Source organism: Fringilla coelebs, assembly GCF_963513975.1.
Source record: "Fringilla coelebs genome assembly, chromosome: 6".
Taxonomy (NCBI): Eukaryota; Metazoa; Chordata; class Aves; order Passeriformes; family Fringillidae; genus Fringilla; species Fringilla coelebs.
In genome coordinates this window covers 37,064,947-37,081,836 of record NC_140034.1, presented here as the reverse complement: position 1 = coordinate 37,081,836, position 16,890 = coordinate 37,064,947, and the positions used below count along the sequence as shown (strand labels likewise).

Here is a 16,890-nt window from a genome sequence, read left to right as displayed (position 1 = left end):
GTGGTGGTAAACTGTTGGATTGGCTTTGTTTTTCAGGAAACCAGAGTTAGCAGTGAATTAAGGAAAACAATTAGTCAGAGCTGATAAGCATCTTTCAAGTATAAGCCTTGCCAGGAACAGTAGGGTAAGCATTGGCTACAAAGGGAAATGAATCTAGAAAAAAATGAACAAGATGTACTCATTGCCCCTGTAAACCTTGTGTTTCAACACGAGCAATGCACTGGTTTGGGAAAGAAAGGGCATGGGAGGCTGCAAGAAAATCAATGCCCCAGTTTTTCATGCATTTCCTACCTCTGTCCTTAACTCAATGGCATTGCACAGTTTCTCCCACATTTCATTGATTTGCTTAGTTCTCTTCTGGATAACATCCATCTTGCTGTGGCCTTCCTTATCCAGTTTAGATGCTAACTCATTTAAGGAGACAACTTTGGAATGTCCCAGAGGTTTCATCTCATTTACAAAATCTTTAAACTTTTTCTCCAGCACCTGCAGAATAAATGGGGACACAAATTTAGATTTAGAATTTCTGCCTACCTCCATGAGAGAGGCAGAAGGAATCACTTTCTCTGCTCTGTATAACACAAACGCTATGCACTGCAATCTACAAGTGCGAATTGCTTGATAAACCCAAATGATCCGGAGTCAGAAGAAGACACCTGTTGTCTTGATCATTTAATATTCCGTGTCACAGAGAAAAATTAGCCACATCCTGACAAGCAGAAGTTGCTCAGATCAAAAGCTAACGAACAGAACTTCTCTACACATGCAGCAGTTCCTAGGAGGAGAGGACACTGCTACTTATACATCTCTGCACTGTGTGCCCCAGGGAGAAATTAATCCTTGAAATCAACAGCAAGAGATATAAATGCTGCAGCCCAGTGCTTTTGACCATAGTCAAATATTTTCGGTCTGGTCAAATTTATAAGCAGGGCAAGCAATGGAGTGTGCTGACCTCACCTTATTCCAAGAAAAGCTAACCTTCTGATACATCTAATTTTCTGTTGGAGGGTGTTACCTCAGCAAGCCTGTCAAAGCAGACAGAAGCCAGTCTGAGTTCTTGCTGTAGAGATAACAGCTCTGCTTAGTTTTTGTCATTGTAGCATGCTTCACTGTCAGCAGCTACATAAAAATTGCAGCAAATATATCCCTGCTTTGCCACACAATACATGCAATGCTTTTTATTTTCTTTTACCTCAACATCATCCAAGTCCTGCCCGTAGTCATCGGACTCTGCTACAGACAGTTTACTGGAAAGCCATGCATCTACCAGCTGGAATTCTCTTTCAAACTGATAGAGCTGGAATTGTTCTTGCAGGCGTTTTCTCTGGGTGTCAGACTTCTGTAGGAGAGACTGATAGTCTGCTAGGATCCCCTGGAGCTTTGAAAGTATTACTGAACTGCAAAGAATAAGAAGCAGAAAGTATATCTTTGCTTTATAGATCTTTTTAAACACTATTTTTTTCTGACAGGTTTAATTTGCAACACCTTTAAAACACAGAATAAACCAGATAACATCGTGGAGTGAGTAATGCTGTGCCATTAAAGCCAGCTAGCTCAGGAAATTAAAGTAAATCATACAAATGGCTGCTCTTTTCCTATCCTCCTCCCCAGATATAAAAACAAACTTTCAATGAAAAACAGTGAACTGTCAGGAAAGTTCATTTCCTTTCCCAAGCACAGTGGTTTTTGAACATTTGTGGTAAATTAGAACTAGATGACAGTTCCTGGGAGTAGACAATGGACAAAGAAGCTGATCTGCATTAATTGGTTTGTTAAAAAACCCCAAAGATCTCATGAAAACATTAAAACAATCATCAAGCTTTTGGGGACCTCAGTGTGTGTGATGATGATGATGGAGGGATGGATGATCCCTGAAATCTTATTTCTGAATGAGCCATCAAACATAGTTGAACTTTTCTTTATTTGCCTTCTCTGGGCATTTCTGTCAGACCTGGGGGAGAAACCTGTTTGTACTTTCCTACCTCTCTGGACTGTCTTGGTTTATCAAGCTGGCACCTGTCTCTTGTACTTTCTCGATCCGCAGCCTGAAACTATCCATGTCCAGTTTGGTAGCTTCAAGTTTACGAAGTAAAACTTGTGTGGATTCTTCATTCTTCCCATAATCAGAGGTCTCCAGAATGAAACTCCTCTCTGCCAGCCATGCCTCCACCTCCAGCAGCTGTATAAAATACAGAGATGAGCCTTAATACGGCTTGATTTAGGTCAAGACAAAGAAAACTGAAAGCAGGGGTGCGCTGACACATCAGTGAGAACAGAGAGCACCTTAGATGTGTTCCTCTAATGCAATCTAGCAGACACTGTTCCAAAACACGTACCCAGAATCCAGTAATTGCAGTTACATGTTTCTCACTGCCATTTGTTGGGAAGATAACTGCCATCTCTCCACTGTATCCTTATTTACCAGATATGAAAAATCAGCGCAGTGTGAATTCTGCTCCTTTCTCAGCACTTACATCCATTCAACAATATAGGTGCCAGCTGTTTTAAATAAAGCCAAAATAAATCTCTCAGGAACCATCCTTACCTCATTTAGGAACAGATGGGCCTCATAGGACTGCATAAGCCTCTGTCTCCTCTCTTGAGCCTCTGCCTTCAAGGTCTCTACAGAAGTCTCAAGCTCCTTCAGATGCTCTATAATCTTGCGAGAGGCTGAGTGGCCTCCCCGTACCAGTTTCTGTCCTGTACTGATCACTGCTTTGGTCAAAGCATCTCGACTGTTTATCTCATTCTCCAGGTTCTGGAAAGAGTAACGTGTGAAATGGCAGACCAAAAATTGAAGTTATGAAATTTTTATTCCGTAAAATGTAGTCATGCAATTCCTTTATAAATTTGCTTTCTATTCACAAAGGTGGGTCAGAGGTACAAAGTCTGAGTGCATGCTTGAAGGGGAGTGGAGGACTTTTTTGGGAGTGAAGCAGTGATCAAAGAAATCAAATTTAGCCATGAAGTTTGAACTTTGATATATACCTACCTCAGTATGGAGGGAAAAGGTTCTAATCACAAACCTCTTATTCGTAGATTCCACTGAAATACACCCAGTTTCATTCCATTATATGGCACTCCTTGAATTAAAACATGTCTAGAGAAGAATGACCAATTTGCCTGCACATTATTATTTATCACTTGCCAATGCTTTTGTAGAAGATGCATCTTTGCATAGCAGCAATTGTCAACACTGTGGGTACACGAGTGCCAGGCAGCCAACAGGACAAGGAGAGAAGAAAACCACCTCAAACCAATTCTCAAGGTCTTTACTTGAAATTAATTTTTGAAGACTGGTAGATTTTAAAACTGTATGCATCCCTCCATACCTCCCCTGGGTAGGCAAGGCTATGCTGTGATTTTTCTGTGAGCATACATGTGTTCTTTGGCCGACTGTGCCTGAGCACCCTGAGCACAAACAAGCACCACAATTTTACCATTGTTCTGTTTAATTTCACAGCTATGAATAAGCAGGTTCAGAGTTAGACTGCAGTTCTCTGTTAAGAGATGTCCTCCATGAAGAGAGAAGCTGCTTTTTCAACTCAAGTGTCAAACTTGGCTGGAAAAAGCTCTGATTCTAATCTTGCCTTTAACTTCCCCCTATTGATTTCATGTTGTTGAAAAGCAACACCGAATCTGTTCCAAGCCAAGCAGCTGTTTGAAGGCATAATATATTTGTGTGTAAATGCTGTTTTGCAAGGCAGCTTTTTTTTTTTTTTCTTCCTTAGGAAGAAGGTTAATACAGTTCACTCACAATCTCTTTTGTGGTAACAAACCAAGGACTGAATTTTGCAAATCTGGCTCATTAGGACAAACAATAGAGATGGAACTAACAGCATAATAAATTCTTGACCGTTATGTTAATTCTGACATTTGCTTGCTTGTAAACCAACATTAAATAGAAACTGCAGAGGCTGTAGCTAATAACAGGTTGAGAGTTAAAAGCTTATCTTTTAATCCTGTTTCCAGAAGAATAGTATGTAAAATGTCAGAGAATTTTATTATGCACTGATTTTATGGTATATATCTCCCACTCTCACTATTAGTTGAAACATTTTAAGACTTAGCCAATTAACAAAAAATAATCATAGCCTAAAGCAATATCTCCTCTGTTCCTTCAGTTATGTGAAATATTTTCACAGATTAATTCAGCTCAAGCATTCTTTTCTTCTGTGAACTTAATTACTTTCCTACCACGCCAACGAGCTCATAACTTTTAGGAGTAATTGCACGCAAAACAACATTTATGCTATTAATCATGATGAAACAAGCTTCTCATTCTTACTGTTTCACAATGATTACACCAGATGCTTGGGCTTTCTCTCCTTCTGACTGTGTGTATCACGCACATTGACAATTTACAGGATCTCCTGTCTTTCCCAATCCTAAAGCAGCTTGCACAGATTTCTCCAAAAGGCATTGTCATGGCAATTAAATGGGATGTCATATGCTAATATTAATATTAAATACCAATAGCTGCTGGAAAAACTTAGCAGAAATATTTTCTCTTCCACCTTGTGTTTGCAAAGAGACAGTGCTCCTTATTAAAGAACTATCAGGAAGGTATTTATTGGTATTTGAGATAACAGTATTCCGGGCACTGCTTTCTCTGATGGCCCATCTGAACCTTGTGAAATATTTTGGCAGTTGTCTTGAAAGCTACCACTGGAGTGAAGATAAGTTAGCATAATAATTCCCTGTTAACTCCCTCCCATCAGAGCAGAAGAAATTTTGGGGAAAAATGTTTTCCTGGGAGCTCATCCTGAGACATCTGAGCAACGAACTTTCTTGGATGTACTGAGCTTGAAAGCATTTTGTTAGGACCAAAGAACCCATGAAAATATGCACAAGTTTGTAAAATCTATTTTGTATGAAAAGGCTAGTCTTGAACTCAGCTCCCTGAAAGAGCCAGCATATCCACAGAAGGCCTGTGGTGTGGCACTTGCACCACTGCGATGATAAGCAGGATGGCATCCTGCATGTTGCCAAGTCAGGGACATATCCTTGGGAAAGAAAAGGCTAAAAGTGATCCCTGGCATCCTGACTGCTGTTAGCCAAAGCACAGCAGAAGAACTTCGCTAGAGACAAATTGAGTTCAACGTTCTCTGTTTGATTCTAAAGACTGTGAGTGGTTCCCACATAACACTACCTGATGCTTTTCTTGTAGACTCTGAATGGTTGCCAGGGATTGGCCATAATCCTTGGAGGAAGCCATGGGGAGCTTCTCACGAACCCAGGCCAACTCCTCATCAACATCTCGGAAGAACTGGTACTGAAGTCTGCTGGCCTCCAGACTTGCCCGCCTCTCCTGCAGAGGATCACGCAGCTTTTTGTATCTGTATGTTTTAAAGATAATCCAGTGAGGACTACAGAGTCATAAGGAATGAATGCAAAACACTCATTTCAGAATAGTGTAGAGAAGAGAAAATAATATTCAGGGAAGAAAAAAGCTGGCAGAAGACAGGCCAGGCACTCACACACCTCTGCACCAGTTCATCCACTTTCTCTTCTAGTTCATCAGCAAGGAAATGTTTCTCATTCTGGAATTGCTGAGCTGTGACCACAAGCTCTTGGAGCCGGTCCCTATGGGCAGCAATGCCTTCCTCTAGTTCCTCTTGTTTCTTCAGATGACTGTTCAAAACTACCAGATCATTGTCATTGTATGGTGCTTTCAGGTCATTTTCCACACCTTCCAACCATTTCTCTGTGTCCTCTACATTTCGCTGAAAATGAAGACCCTGAGAACAAGCAAGAAGAAAAAATAATTTAAACCTTTAAGACAGATAATGTGATGTAAAAATCTCAGTCACTTTCAGTAAAGATTGCGCACAAACATGGAGCACCTTCCCACTGCTCAGTGAACTTTTCTCATACACAGTGGTGGTGCAAATGAAGAAGAGAATTCAGTCATGGTGAAGACAAGAACAGATGCATTAAATGCATTAAACATCAATAGCCTATCTTACTAGTGTTGCACAAATGCAGATCATGGACACAGCATCTTCAAAAAAGAACATTTAAAGGGAGAGCTCTGTTTGTAACTATAGATTTTCTGATAGCCCAAGCAAGCATAACTCACAGTCATGAGAATTCATGTGCCTGGAGCTAGAAGAATGAAAAGCAGCTGTAGGTTTCTTTCTCAATGTGCTGGAGAAAAGATGCCCCTGAGACAGATGCACAGTTGACACATATAAGTAAACACATTTTTCCTCAGTAACTCTTTCTGGAGTCTGGATATAAACCAGCAGCAGAAAGCAGAATGGAGCCCAGCCTACAAATCCTCTTCCCTCCACAGGGATCTCCAATTATCCTGCCAATTCCATTCAGTCAGTCCACACTTAGTAGAGTCTTTGCAATAATGGTCTTGAGGAATGAAGCTGGATTGTATCAAGTGACACACTTGTAGATGACACATGTAGCAAGGCAGCCCTGCTATCTCTGGAAAAGATACCAAGATCCAGCCACTGGCATCCCTGTAATCACTGGCATTACCTTGTAAGCATCCTGCAGTTTGGTCCATTTATCCTGGCAACTTGCTAGCAGCTCCTCCCATAGCTCTTCCATTTCTTGTAGTCTGGACTGAATGGCTTCTGGGGCATAGTGCTTTTCATGGAGCATCTTCTCCCCTTCCTATGTCAGAAGGAACAGACAACATATTCTTCCTTTGCTGAATGCACCACCAGCAATATATCACTTAAGCCTTCATAATCAAAGTCTACCAGCACACTTATGTAAAGGGCCAGCTGCAACCTTCACCTCCTGACATAATGGATGGAGGGATTGCAGAGACAGAGAAAAATCTAATAAAGACAAAAGGCTTGCTGAAATTAGGGCAGAAACTGCATAGCCCGGGAAGCAAGAGCTACAGCACGTGAAAGGTGCTATACCAGGTCAGTAGGTGTTCTAAAGAGCAACTACTGGGACTATTCCCAGCAAAGAAGGCAGGGCACCATGAAATAATGTGAAAGAGATTCTGCAAACAAGTCTTTAAAACCAGATAATTTTACTGAGGACTGTAGCTCCACCCTTTAACCCCCTCTTGTTGTGTCTGCAAACAGAAGGATTGAAAAAGAAAAGGAAGGAAAGGAAAAGGAAAGGAAGAAAAGAGAAAAGTAAAGGAAAAAAGAAAAGGGGGGGTGTTTCTAAGATGCAGGTGAATCTGGAGGGGGCAATCTACTTTTAATGTAGTATCTATTGCAAAATATATCCAGTAAGCACTGTGCTGAAAATAAAATTAATAAACATGTTACAGTCTGTCCTTCCAAACTTATCATCTGATCACAGCTTCTGCCAAATATCTGACAAGTCTTGTCAGGTTTCCTTCATATCTCACCCACTAACGTGCCTCTGCAAAGGAAGCACTTGAAAACTCTATCCTTTTTGTTGGATACATCTTGTATGTCTTGTTAAGGCTGTACATCCAATCAGATAGGTTCTCTGCTGGAAATAAACAAGGATACCTCTAAAGTGGCATTCACCCAGAGAGATGTCCATAAAGTCAGTGGATTGAATCTTTTATTGCAGGATTGAATCTTTTATGTGTTTCCATTGCACGCACAGTGAATATGCATAGCAAGGTACCCCTAGATAGTAAGAGAGAGAGAGTGAAGAAAGAGATGGACACAGAAAATTCTCGATGGACTGAAAGAATTAACTTCTCAGTGTACTCAGAGACAGCATGGACAATACCAGTGAGAGGGCAGTGACTCCCCCTCCCTCGGTTGAGATCACTGTAACTCACACTGCCTGCAGAGTCTTTCATGCCAGGTTCCCACCCTTGCCCCAAACCCCGCTTCTCTCACTGATTTGATGGAGTCCAAACGATTTCTATTGGCCATGATCTCTGCTTGGAAAGCCTGGTGCCTCTGCAGTTTGGTCTGCAGATTGCTCGGATCCTTCCAGCTATCATCCTGGGCAATGCTATTCTTCTCGTTAATCCAGGCAGCCACCTGGGGGGAGGGAAGAACACAAGTAAACAAAATCTTCAGTGTTTCTTCAGTTTCTTCAGCTCCAGCCTGCCAGGCTCTCCTCTTATACGTATGAAAGAGGGAACTGGTAAGTGGGACTGAAATAAGTTGTCCTTCTGAGGTTCTGCTTCCCATAGCTTCTCCTGCCCTTCATGAGATCACTCCTATGTGTTTGTTTACTAGCACTGTTGTCTGGAAAGGGAGCTGTTTCCATCAGACAGCCCCCAAGCAGTGAAAAAATGCATGGGCACATGTGTGCATGGGGGAGCATGGACAATGATCTCCCTATTTCTAACCCACTGTCAGAATCTCACAAAAAAGAACTAATTTTTTTCTTCTTATGGGTTTGTTTTTTTTTTTTTTTAAATGGTGGCACATTCCCTTTTAATGCATTTATTTCTTCTGCATTTTGCTGTTGTCCAATGCACAGTAGATCTTTCATTTACTACACCTGACTAGAGGGAAGAATCAAAAAATATCCCTTCATTCTTAACCTCATCTTTCCCAATATTATCTCATTCCAGGCTCAGTTCCTTGATTTTCCTCACAGTAAATCTGTCTGGGCATTCAGGCCTATGCAGCACAGCATGCTTTAAGAAACCAGACTATTATGAATCCTTTGTAATTGTACCTCAAAAGAATTCTTCAGGAACTTCTGCAGAAGCCTTGATTCCTCTAGCAAATGTCTGCGAGCAGCAGCATTCTCCAGCAGTCTCTGTTTTCTGAGATGAAGACAGATGTGTGAGGTAAAAGTCACAGAGTGGGTTAGATAGATAAGGGTTTTCAAATTTCATCTCTAAAACACACACATTAATAAATCATATCAAATTAGACAACATTAACAAATCAATATGTTCACTTGAATCAAAAGGGACCTCCAGACTCTTTCCATAACTTTTATGTAGCTCTTTTCATCTACCACAGCAGTGAATACAACTGCTTTTACTTCAGCCCTTGTTTAAGATGAACAATATGCAAATTGATAGTAGCAATAAAGTAATTCACACAAGAAGGCAAGATCTGATCAGAAAATTTGCAAATGCCCCAGTGGATTATTTGAGTGGGGCTTAAAGATCAAGCCCATTAGAGCAGAGAAAAGCAGTTGTCTAGGAAATGACCTTTCTTGATGGTATTTACTGATAATGAAGTGTTTAATGGCGTGGCAGGCCTTCTGTTTGCAGCACTGTCCCAAGGCCAGGCCAGAATACAGAATTAAAGAGAAGCTGCCTTTTTCTGAATCCTGCTCCCCCTCCACTTGCATTTTGGAAGCCAGTTTGGGAAGACCCCATTGAAAGCATGAAGTTGAGCAAACGCAAACCGGCTTATAGTTCTCTTAAATCATTTAAAGATAATGATCACAGGAGAAGGGTCTCATTGCAGAAGAGATTGGTGGCTCACATGGAAAGGATTTTACTTCACCTCCTCAGAACAGCCTGGCACCTGCTGCTGATATTTTCTGAGTCATAATGCTTGTTCTGTGTTAGCTGCTGAGCAAATGAAGCCATCTCATTGATTTTCTCCATCTGAGCTTCCAGGGCTTTCTCAAACTGTGTGTGTTTCCGCTGCAGGCTCTCCACACTAGACACTGAGTCCTGGATAGAATTCAACAAAGGGAAGCTGCTTTCAGTCAGAGTTTTTCCATCCAAAACACTGGTAATCCAGGAGGTAAATGGCATTTACCCCAGATTTGCAACCTAGTTGTCAAGAAAATTTATAGTTCCTTGGAATTGATTGGCATTGATCTGACACTTGGGACCTAAATAATGTTCCAAGCAAGGTCTGAGGCCATTATTTCAGTGCTGGATGCTTATCTCCTTGTGCATATTGTTGTGCTGCTTAGAACACATAACTTCTCAGGAATTGAAACATCAACCCCTAATTTTAAATCAGTCTTAAGACAGATGCCATGTTGAAAGCAAACGTGGGATGCCAAACTGAAATCAGAGTTAAGTGAACAAATATGTCACAGAAAGAGGTTAAAATTAGAGTCTCAGTTTCAACTCAGGGAATTTGGAAGAGCTCAGATCCAGATTTGAATTTGAGGATTGGAGTCTGACACTACAGTTAATCTTCAGAGAAACACTTCTTGTAATGTTTGTGAATCCCAAGATTAATGACTCAGAGTTCTCCTTTCAGCACCCCTCTGCACTTTAATTATAGAACCAGTGGTGTCAAAATGTTGTTATCCCAGTAAACTCTGCTTCTCCACTATTCTAAAGGAAGCAATAAGCTCACATCAAATGGGTCAGAAAAAACACAAAACTTCTGGGTGCTTACATGAGTCATTGGATGGGAAATTACTCACAGAGCATTTTCTGCCCATCACTGAGTTAAATATGATTGGATGACTCCTTCTAAGTCTGATATACTGTAATGAAGGGACTGCAAATACACTGAATTCTGAGATGTTTTTGTAGCCCCCACAGAGGCAACTAATTTAGTAGCACTACCTATACAAGGTGTAGGGTGAGCTAAGTGTCAGAATGTATATCCAGCATTCTGAACAGCTTTTGCAGCCCATGCATCAGTCTGCAACTTCAGTTATTGCAGCATCACTGATACGTGTGGTAGGTAGTTTAAAGCTACACTGGGTATGCCAGCAGTGATGATTTGCACTCTGCTGGCAAATGTATTTGGGTCAGACAAGACAAGCCAGGCTGAATGGGGCATTGAACCACCTGGCTGCTGGGAGGTGTCCCCACCCATGGCAGGGGGGTGGGAAATGGGTGGTCTTTCAGGTGCCTTCCAACCCAAACCACACTAGAATTCTGTGCTTCTATGCAGTCTCATTTTCCTGCTGTACTCAGAGCAGTTGGATGTTCCATTACCCTTAGGGCTGAGATTCCCATCCTGTGTAAAGTACCAAGGAAAGAAATCTGATCCTAAACCACTAACAGGGCAGAGCAGTAACTTCAGAAGGAGAAAGAGCACAGGAAGATTCAGAGCACATCATTCCCCTCTCCTCCAGAGAATCAGACTGTAATTTCTCAGAGCACATACCCCTAAGTCCTCGTTGGCTAGGAAGGCCTCTTTGCTGCTGAGCCAGCTCTCAATCTGCTCCACGTAGCCATAGAATTTCTGTGTAGGGAAAAAACCCAACAGTCACAAACAGGACAGCATGCTGAAATGCTGTAAAGCAGAAGCTAACCTGACTTCAGCACAGTACACTGAAAAAAGCAAACTTTCATCGTTATTTCAAAAATTAACATAATACATGAAAAAGCATTGAAACTGCCCATACCATAAGATTTAAGTTTTCATATATGTGATGATTTTAGATGGGATTAGTAGCCCAGCTCCTATTTAAAATACTTGACATTCTTCATTGTAGAATCTCTGTTTGAGCAGAAATTTTTAAAGTGAGATGATTGTTACAGAGAAGTATTTCTGGAAAACTGCAGCCAAAATAGTTATTTTATAAGGGAAAAAAGCCAGGAAAAAATACATTATTCTGTCCATGCTAAATTTTTCTTCAGTTTTTAAAAAATACTTGTCTGGCTCCACATCTTTTTGGGCAGGTTTTAGAATTTGGAAGAATAGTGATGTTGTGTTATAAGTATGTGTTTCTTTCCAGATGCATGAGAGTTTGACCAAAATTTGCTAAGTTTTACAGTCTTTGAAAAACATATTAGCACATATTCCACAGAAATTTCTATGATTTGTAGAGGTAAAATTTTTCAAAGGCCTGTCACCACTGAATGTGCTTGGCCCTCAGCCTGCCTTCCAGAAACCACTGAAATACAGATGAAACACTGGGTATTATTAGCACATCTTTCATCCTGCCATCTCATAAATTTGCTGTTTATATCAAGAAAAACTGTCAGGGGCATGTGCATCCTCTCTTGAATGTCATTTCACTCACCTGTAAATCTTGTGCCTGAAACAATTTTATGTATTGCTCCTTCCATGCTTGGATCAGTTCAGACCAGGCTTGCTGCAGTCTGGAGAGGGACTGGCGAATCTCAGGGGCTGCATAGTGACCTGAATTGCCAAGTTCTTTGCCATAGTCACTGAGAGCGTTGAACCTTTCCACTCGGGCTTCAATCTCCTCCTAAAATACATTACTAAGGTTGATGTCAAGGGTTCATGAAAAGCCAGTTATTCTGAATACAAGCCTTAAGGGAAAGAGCTTGGGCTGTAACTTTCCAGCACTAATATCTGCATGGAAAATCATTCATCTTTGAGCTATGTTACTGGAAGGGCAGAGAATTGCCTAAGAGAGAGTAAATGTAAATAATAAATGACTTTATTGGTCCAGGAACAACTGTTTTCCTACAAATGAAAACTGAGATTTAGTTAGAAACAGATTAGAAAATGCTGAGATGCAAATGAACACAATTTCAAACATCGATAATATCATCCCCCAGTCTACCTACATAAAAGTGGTGCTTTTAAGAAACAGTGCCTAGAACTTTTCCTCTCCCGACAAAGAAGTTTGCATCGGATTTTTACGTTAAAGGCATGGTTTTATTTCATTCTGTGTGGTTAAAATGAAACATATTTAACTTTTGCACCTGGTCTGAGGAATGAATTACACCCCTACACTGAATCCCGAAGGTGAAAGCATAAAAAGCAATTAATGATCCCTGCAAACTGAATGTGGAATTTCTAATGTAAGCAATTTGAAAATGAAAATAACTATGGAATGAAATAATACCATGTATTAACTCATAAACTACCTTGAACACTATGCTATGTATTATTAAATTTCTGAAATTAGAACTGTTGCTTTTTGAGATTTTTGGGGTGGTGGTGTTGCCCATTCATAGATAACACAGCCATAAAATCGTAATTCAAATATTTTTGAAATTCACATGAGCATCTGGTGTTCAACTCCAGTCTCTCCTAAGGACTTTGGTATGAGCCACTAACCAGAATGAAATACCCCTCCTTCTTGCCTTGTTTAGTTTAGGCAGCATAAGAACATAATGCCTGAATTCCTCCTTTTCTCTGTGACTGTCTTCTTAGGGACATTTGGGCTCCTTGACTAACAGATATTAAAGACTTAGATCTGGCACCATTTAAATTTGGAGCACACTACATCAGTGGTCTGGGATATTTTTAATATGACAAAGAATTATTAGGAAAACATTGTTAAGTGATAGGAGAAAGCATTGTTAAAATGGGTGACTCTAAAGAAGGAGGGGACTTCAGGTACTTCACACTAAATTCAGGTTTAGAAAATCAATCAGAATCTACAAATTGTTTGTGTTAATAATGGGACTCACAAAACACTGGGTTTCAGTAATTATTCTGTGAACAGGATCTTTAGAAGAAGTAGAGTAATTACAAAGAGAATGTAGCACAACAGCTGAAAGATAGCCATGATTCTTGGGAAAAAGTAAAATATTCATTTTTTTTTCTAATGCTAATTAAACTTTCACTCCTTTCAGAAAAGAAACTAAAAGTGTTAGCCAAATTAGCCAGCAAAACATTGGCAAGGTAATTATTACTGGGATATGAAGTGTTTCAGAAGTGAATGTGTAGCTCCATTCATTGGTAATTTGCTTTGCTGTGTGAAATAAACTGCTGATTCTATTTTCTTCTCACGTAAATTAAGTTCACATGAAAAAATCTAGCTCGAAGCAAGGATTAACTGGCATTAACTTCTTTAGCAATACGAATAATGAGATGAGCAGTGACTATGATGTGAGACTGAGCCTGTTCTTCACCATCAGGCTTGGACAGCTCATGGGGCTTCTGAGCCTTTTTGCAAAGACACAAGCTGCCCAACAGCCCATGGACAGTTCTGTCAGTATGTAGGGGATTTCTACCCCTGGCCTGGCACTGAAAACAGATTTTTTACCATGTTATTGACAGAAGCATGCTGTGCACACAGAAAGATTCCCAGTAAGTGCAACTGGAGCCACGGAGGATACTTGCCTTTCTCTCCTGATGCTCCTCTATCATGCTTTCGGCTTCATTTGCACTTTTAGGCAGCCCCCCTGCTTCCATTAAAGCTCTGGTGTTTTGGGCCCAGTCCAGTATCTCCTTCATCTCCAAGTTAAATTTCTGCAACTGGTACGAGGCTGCCAGCTTCTCCTTCCTGCCACACAAGGTGCAGTTGAGCATCATCTGACACGGAATTATCTAGCTGCCTCTCCCTCCCCATTCACAGAGGAAAATATCTTAACAGAAGCCAAATGAAATTAATTCAAGTTTTCCCTTACAGTTCCTCATGTTAACCAAAACCACAGGAGATGCACACTGCTTTGGAGACAACATATTTACTAATATTTTTGCATTGGTTCATTAGCACAAGAAAGGTAAAAGAGCCTTCATGGCTGTTGCTTACAGCAATGATTACAGATCAGGATGAAGCCTTTCTTGTTTTGGAAAGATTTGAGAAAAAAAATAATCTTCAAGAACCTTCCAAAAATAAGTCTTTCACAAAGGCTGTATGTTAGATTTAATTTGATAGTCTGGAGGCATTTTAGTAACATTATTTAATGGGATAAACCACAAAAACATTGTATTGGTTTTCCCAAAGTCACATCAGTGGAACTTCTTGTGTATCAAATCACACATTTTCCAATGCAGGTGTCTTAGCTGCCTACGTAAAACTTGTAAAAAATCCTTAAAAAAACTTTAAAAGACCTCTGGCAAGTAGGGTTTAGACCCCAGGGAGCAGCTTTGCTCCTGCCGAGAGATATTCAATCAGCTCTAAGTCTTCACCTTTGTTTAGCCTGTCCCTGGAGTCGGAGCCAGTTGTTTTTCATCTCCTGTTGTTTCATAGTCAGTTTGTCATTTATGGATGGATTCCTTGTGGAGAGGCGGAAAGATTCCAGTTCCAGGGGCTGGGAAGAGATTTATTGTGAAATAAATTTATGCCATACACTTATATTCATTCCAAAGTTTGCCTTTCAGGAAAAATAGTTCATTTTAAGACCCCAGCTCTCAAAGGCATGTTTAAATTACAGTAACAAAATATACAAAGGGATATATGATATGCAAAAAATAATACCCATGCATTTGTGAACAAACATCCATGTGCAGGCATTGCTTCACATGCACAAAGTTAATTTACAATTTAGAAAACAGTTTTGCAGAATATCAACAAACAGATTGGAAAAAGAAGAGCTAATTCTAACTTCTATTAGCAGTCTGATGGATGCCCATCAACTCAGGTTTAAAGTTGAAAGTTTTCTTGCAAAATTCCATCAAGTTGATGAAAATGAAGAATTTTAATTATGCAGAACAGAAGATATGACAGGCTGGTTTTAATCCTTAAAAAGTACAGTTACTAAACTTGTTACTATGGTATACTATACTATGGTATACAGTTACTATGGTAAAGAAAAAGTTTTTCATATTTTCTAAATGAAAGGGCCAACAGTGAAAATATGTGAGGGGTTGTCATTGGATTTCTACTACTGTTCCACAGCATATATTTCTTTTTAGTAAAAATATACAAATATAAAGGACCTTAGACTCATATTTAATGCTCAATCAAATGTAGTCCTAGGTGATGCAAAATGACCAGGGTTTACAAAAGCCAGACTGGATCAGGCAGGCAATTATAACCTAGAATTTCTGTGTTGGGTGTCTGTGTCAGGAAACTACATCCAGTATGGTGTTTGCATTTAAGTTCTGAACAGAAGTGGAGTTGTGACTTTGGTTCAGCTGAGTACAGGAACTGGGGAAAGATGGAGTCCATGCTTTCCAAAATGTATGGGACAGTCTGATCTGGCTTGTAGCTGAGGGCCAGAGATTACCCAGACGTTAAAATGAGACCTTTCTTCTTAGATTTTTTGCATCAGGAAGTATAATATTTGATAAGATAAAGTAGGATTAAGCAACACAATATTTTCATGAGAAGAAATTTATGCTGCACTTGCATTGCTGAAAATTCCTGTGAATCAATCTGAAGAGTAACAATGATTTTTTGCACCATATTTTCAAGAAGAAAAGTGAAATTTTTTCAGTATCCTTTGTACTTCCCTACTTCTTACCTCCATTTTGGACTTAATAACACTGATTTCTCTCTCCATTTCTTCATGCCTTCGAATCAGGTTTTCCACACTTTCCACATCTTTTCCATAATCCAGGGCTTGTATCAATACACTCTGGAGAGGGCAGTGGGATGTGAAAATGGTGAAGATAACACCAAACAAAAGGATTTTATTTCAAAAAGCCTCCTCCTTCATCTCTTTGCATTGCCATCCAAATGTTCTGATTGTCTTTTTAAATATCAATAGAGCACACTGTCTGCTCTCCTTACAGAGACGAAACAAGAATCCACATCTCTTGTGAACACTCATAATCCTCTGGCCTTTCACAAGTAAAACAAAGACAGGCCTGCCTCCTTCCATTTCTCAATCTTTCCTTTCTGTTTTTTGTTTTTTTTTTCCACACACCAAACCAGAAAAGTATTTCCCAATAAATTGTTGCACAGAAATTCAGGTGTGTTATGGAAATATAAAAAATAAAATTTATCCTTGGGATTCTAAGAGATTAAATCCCACAAAATGAAGAAATACATTTTAAAAGTTGTTATAAAAATATCAAGCCAAAAGTCTTGTAACTTTAAGTAGTACCACTTGCCTACTGACTTATAATTAAATAAATATAATTATGTCCATTGATGAAATAATTGGTTTTTATATAACCTTTTTTTCTGTTAATATCAAAACCATAATTCAGGATCAGCATTTTTGCCTCCATTTTCTGAATGAATAAGACTGATAGAGCATTTTTCCATTTAAATTAATCAAAATTGGAAAACTTACCTTCTCAGTAATTCTTTCTGTGATGTCATCTATTTCTCTGATTAAGGCATGAATCTCTAGGGCTCCCTCTAACTTCTTCCTGTATGCATTCAGGTTACCATGAAAACTGTTCCACCTTTAATTGGAAATAATATTTTAGAGACCTATTTCAGAGGTAAGGATTTCCACAACTGAGCTTTGTGATGCTCATA

General features: G+C 39.7%; 1 protein-coding gene across 1 annotated transcript in view; it reads right to left on the bottom strand.

Moving 5' to 3' along the window:
• The window catches only part of SPTBN5 (spectrin beta, non-erythrocytic 5), a gene marked incomplete at its 5' end in the record, with an annotated part of 89,660 nt that overhangs the window by 11,741 nt on the left and 61,029 nt on the right, over window positions 1–16,890 (bottom strand). Inside the window, 16 exons of the mRNA XM_084207130.1 lie at window positions 292–486; window positions 1,193–1,397; window positions 1,983–2,179; window positions 2,546–2,758; window positions 5,153–5,339; window positions 5,485–5,741; window positions 6,496–6,633; window positions 7,806–7,952; window positions 8,602–8,692; window positions 9,390–9,562; window positions 10,971–11,048; window positions 11,833–12,021; window positions 13,854–14,016; window positions 14,646–14,767; window positions 15,923–16,036; window positions 16,700–16,814. Of these exons, the coding sequence (XP_084063256.1) occupies window positions 292–486; window positions 1,193–1,397; window positions 1,983–2,179; window positions 2,546–2,758; window positions 5,153–5,339; window positions 5,485–5,741; window positions 6,496–6,633; window positions 7,806–7,952; window positions 8,602–8,692; window positions 9,390–9,562; window positions 10,971–11,048; window positions 11,833–12,021; window positions 13,854–14,016; window positions 14,646–14,767; window positions 15,923–16,036; window positions 16,700–16,814 (2,584 nt within the window). The remainder of the gene's footprint in view (window positions 1–291; window positions 487–1,192; window positions 1,398–1,982; window positions 2,180–2,545; window positions 2,759–5,152; window positions 5,340–5,484; window positions 5,742–6,495; window positions 6,634–7,805; window positions 7,953–8,601; window positions 8,693–9,389; window positions 9,563–10,970; window positions 11,049–11,832; window positions 12,022–13,853; window positions 14,017–14,645; window positions 14,768–15,922; window positions 16,037–16,699; window positions 16,815–16,890) is intronic.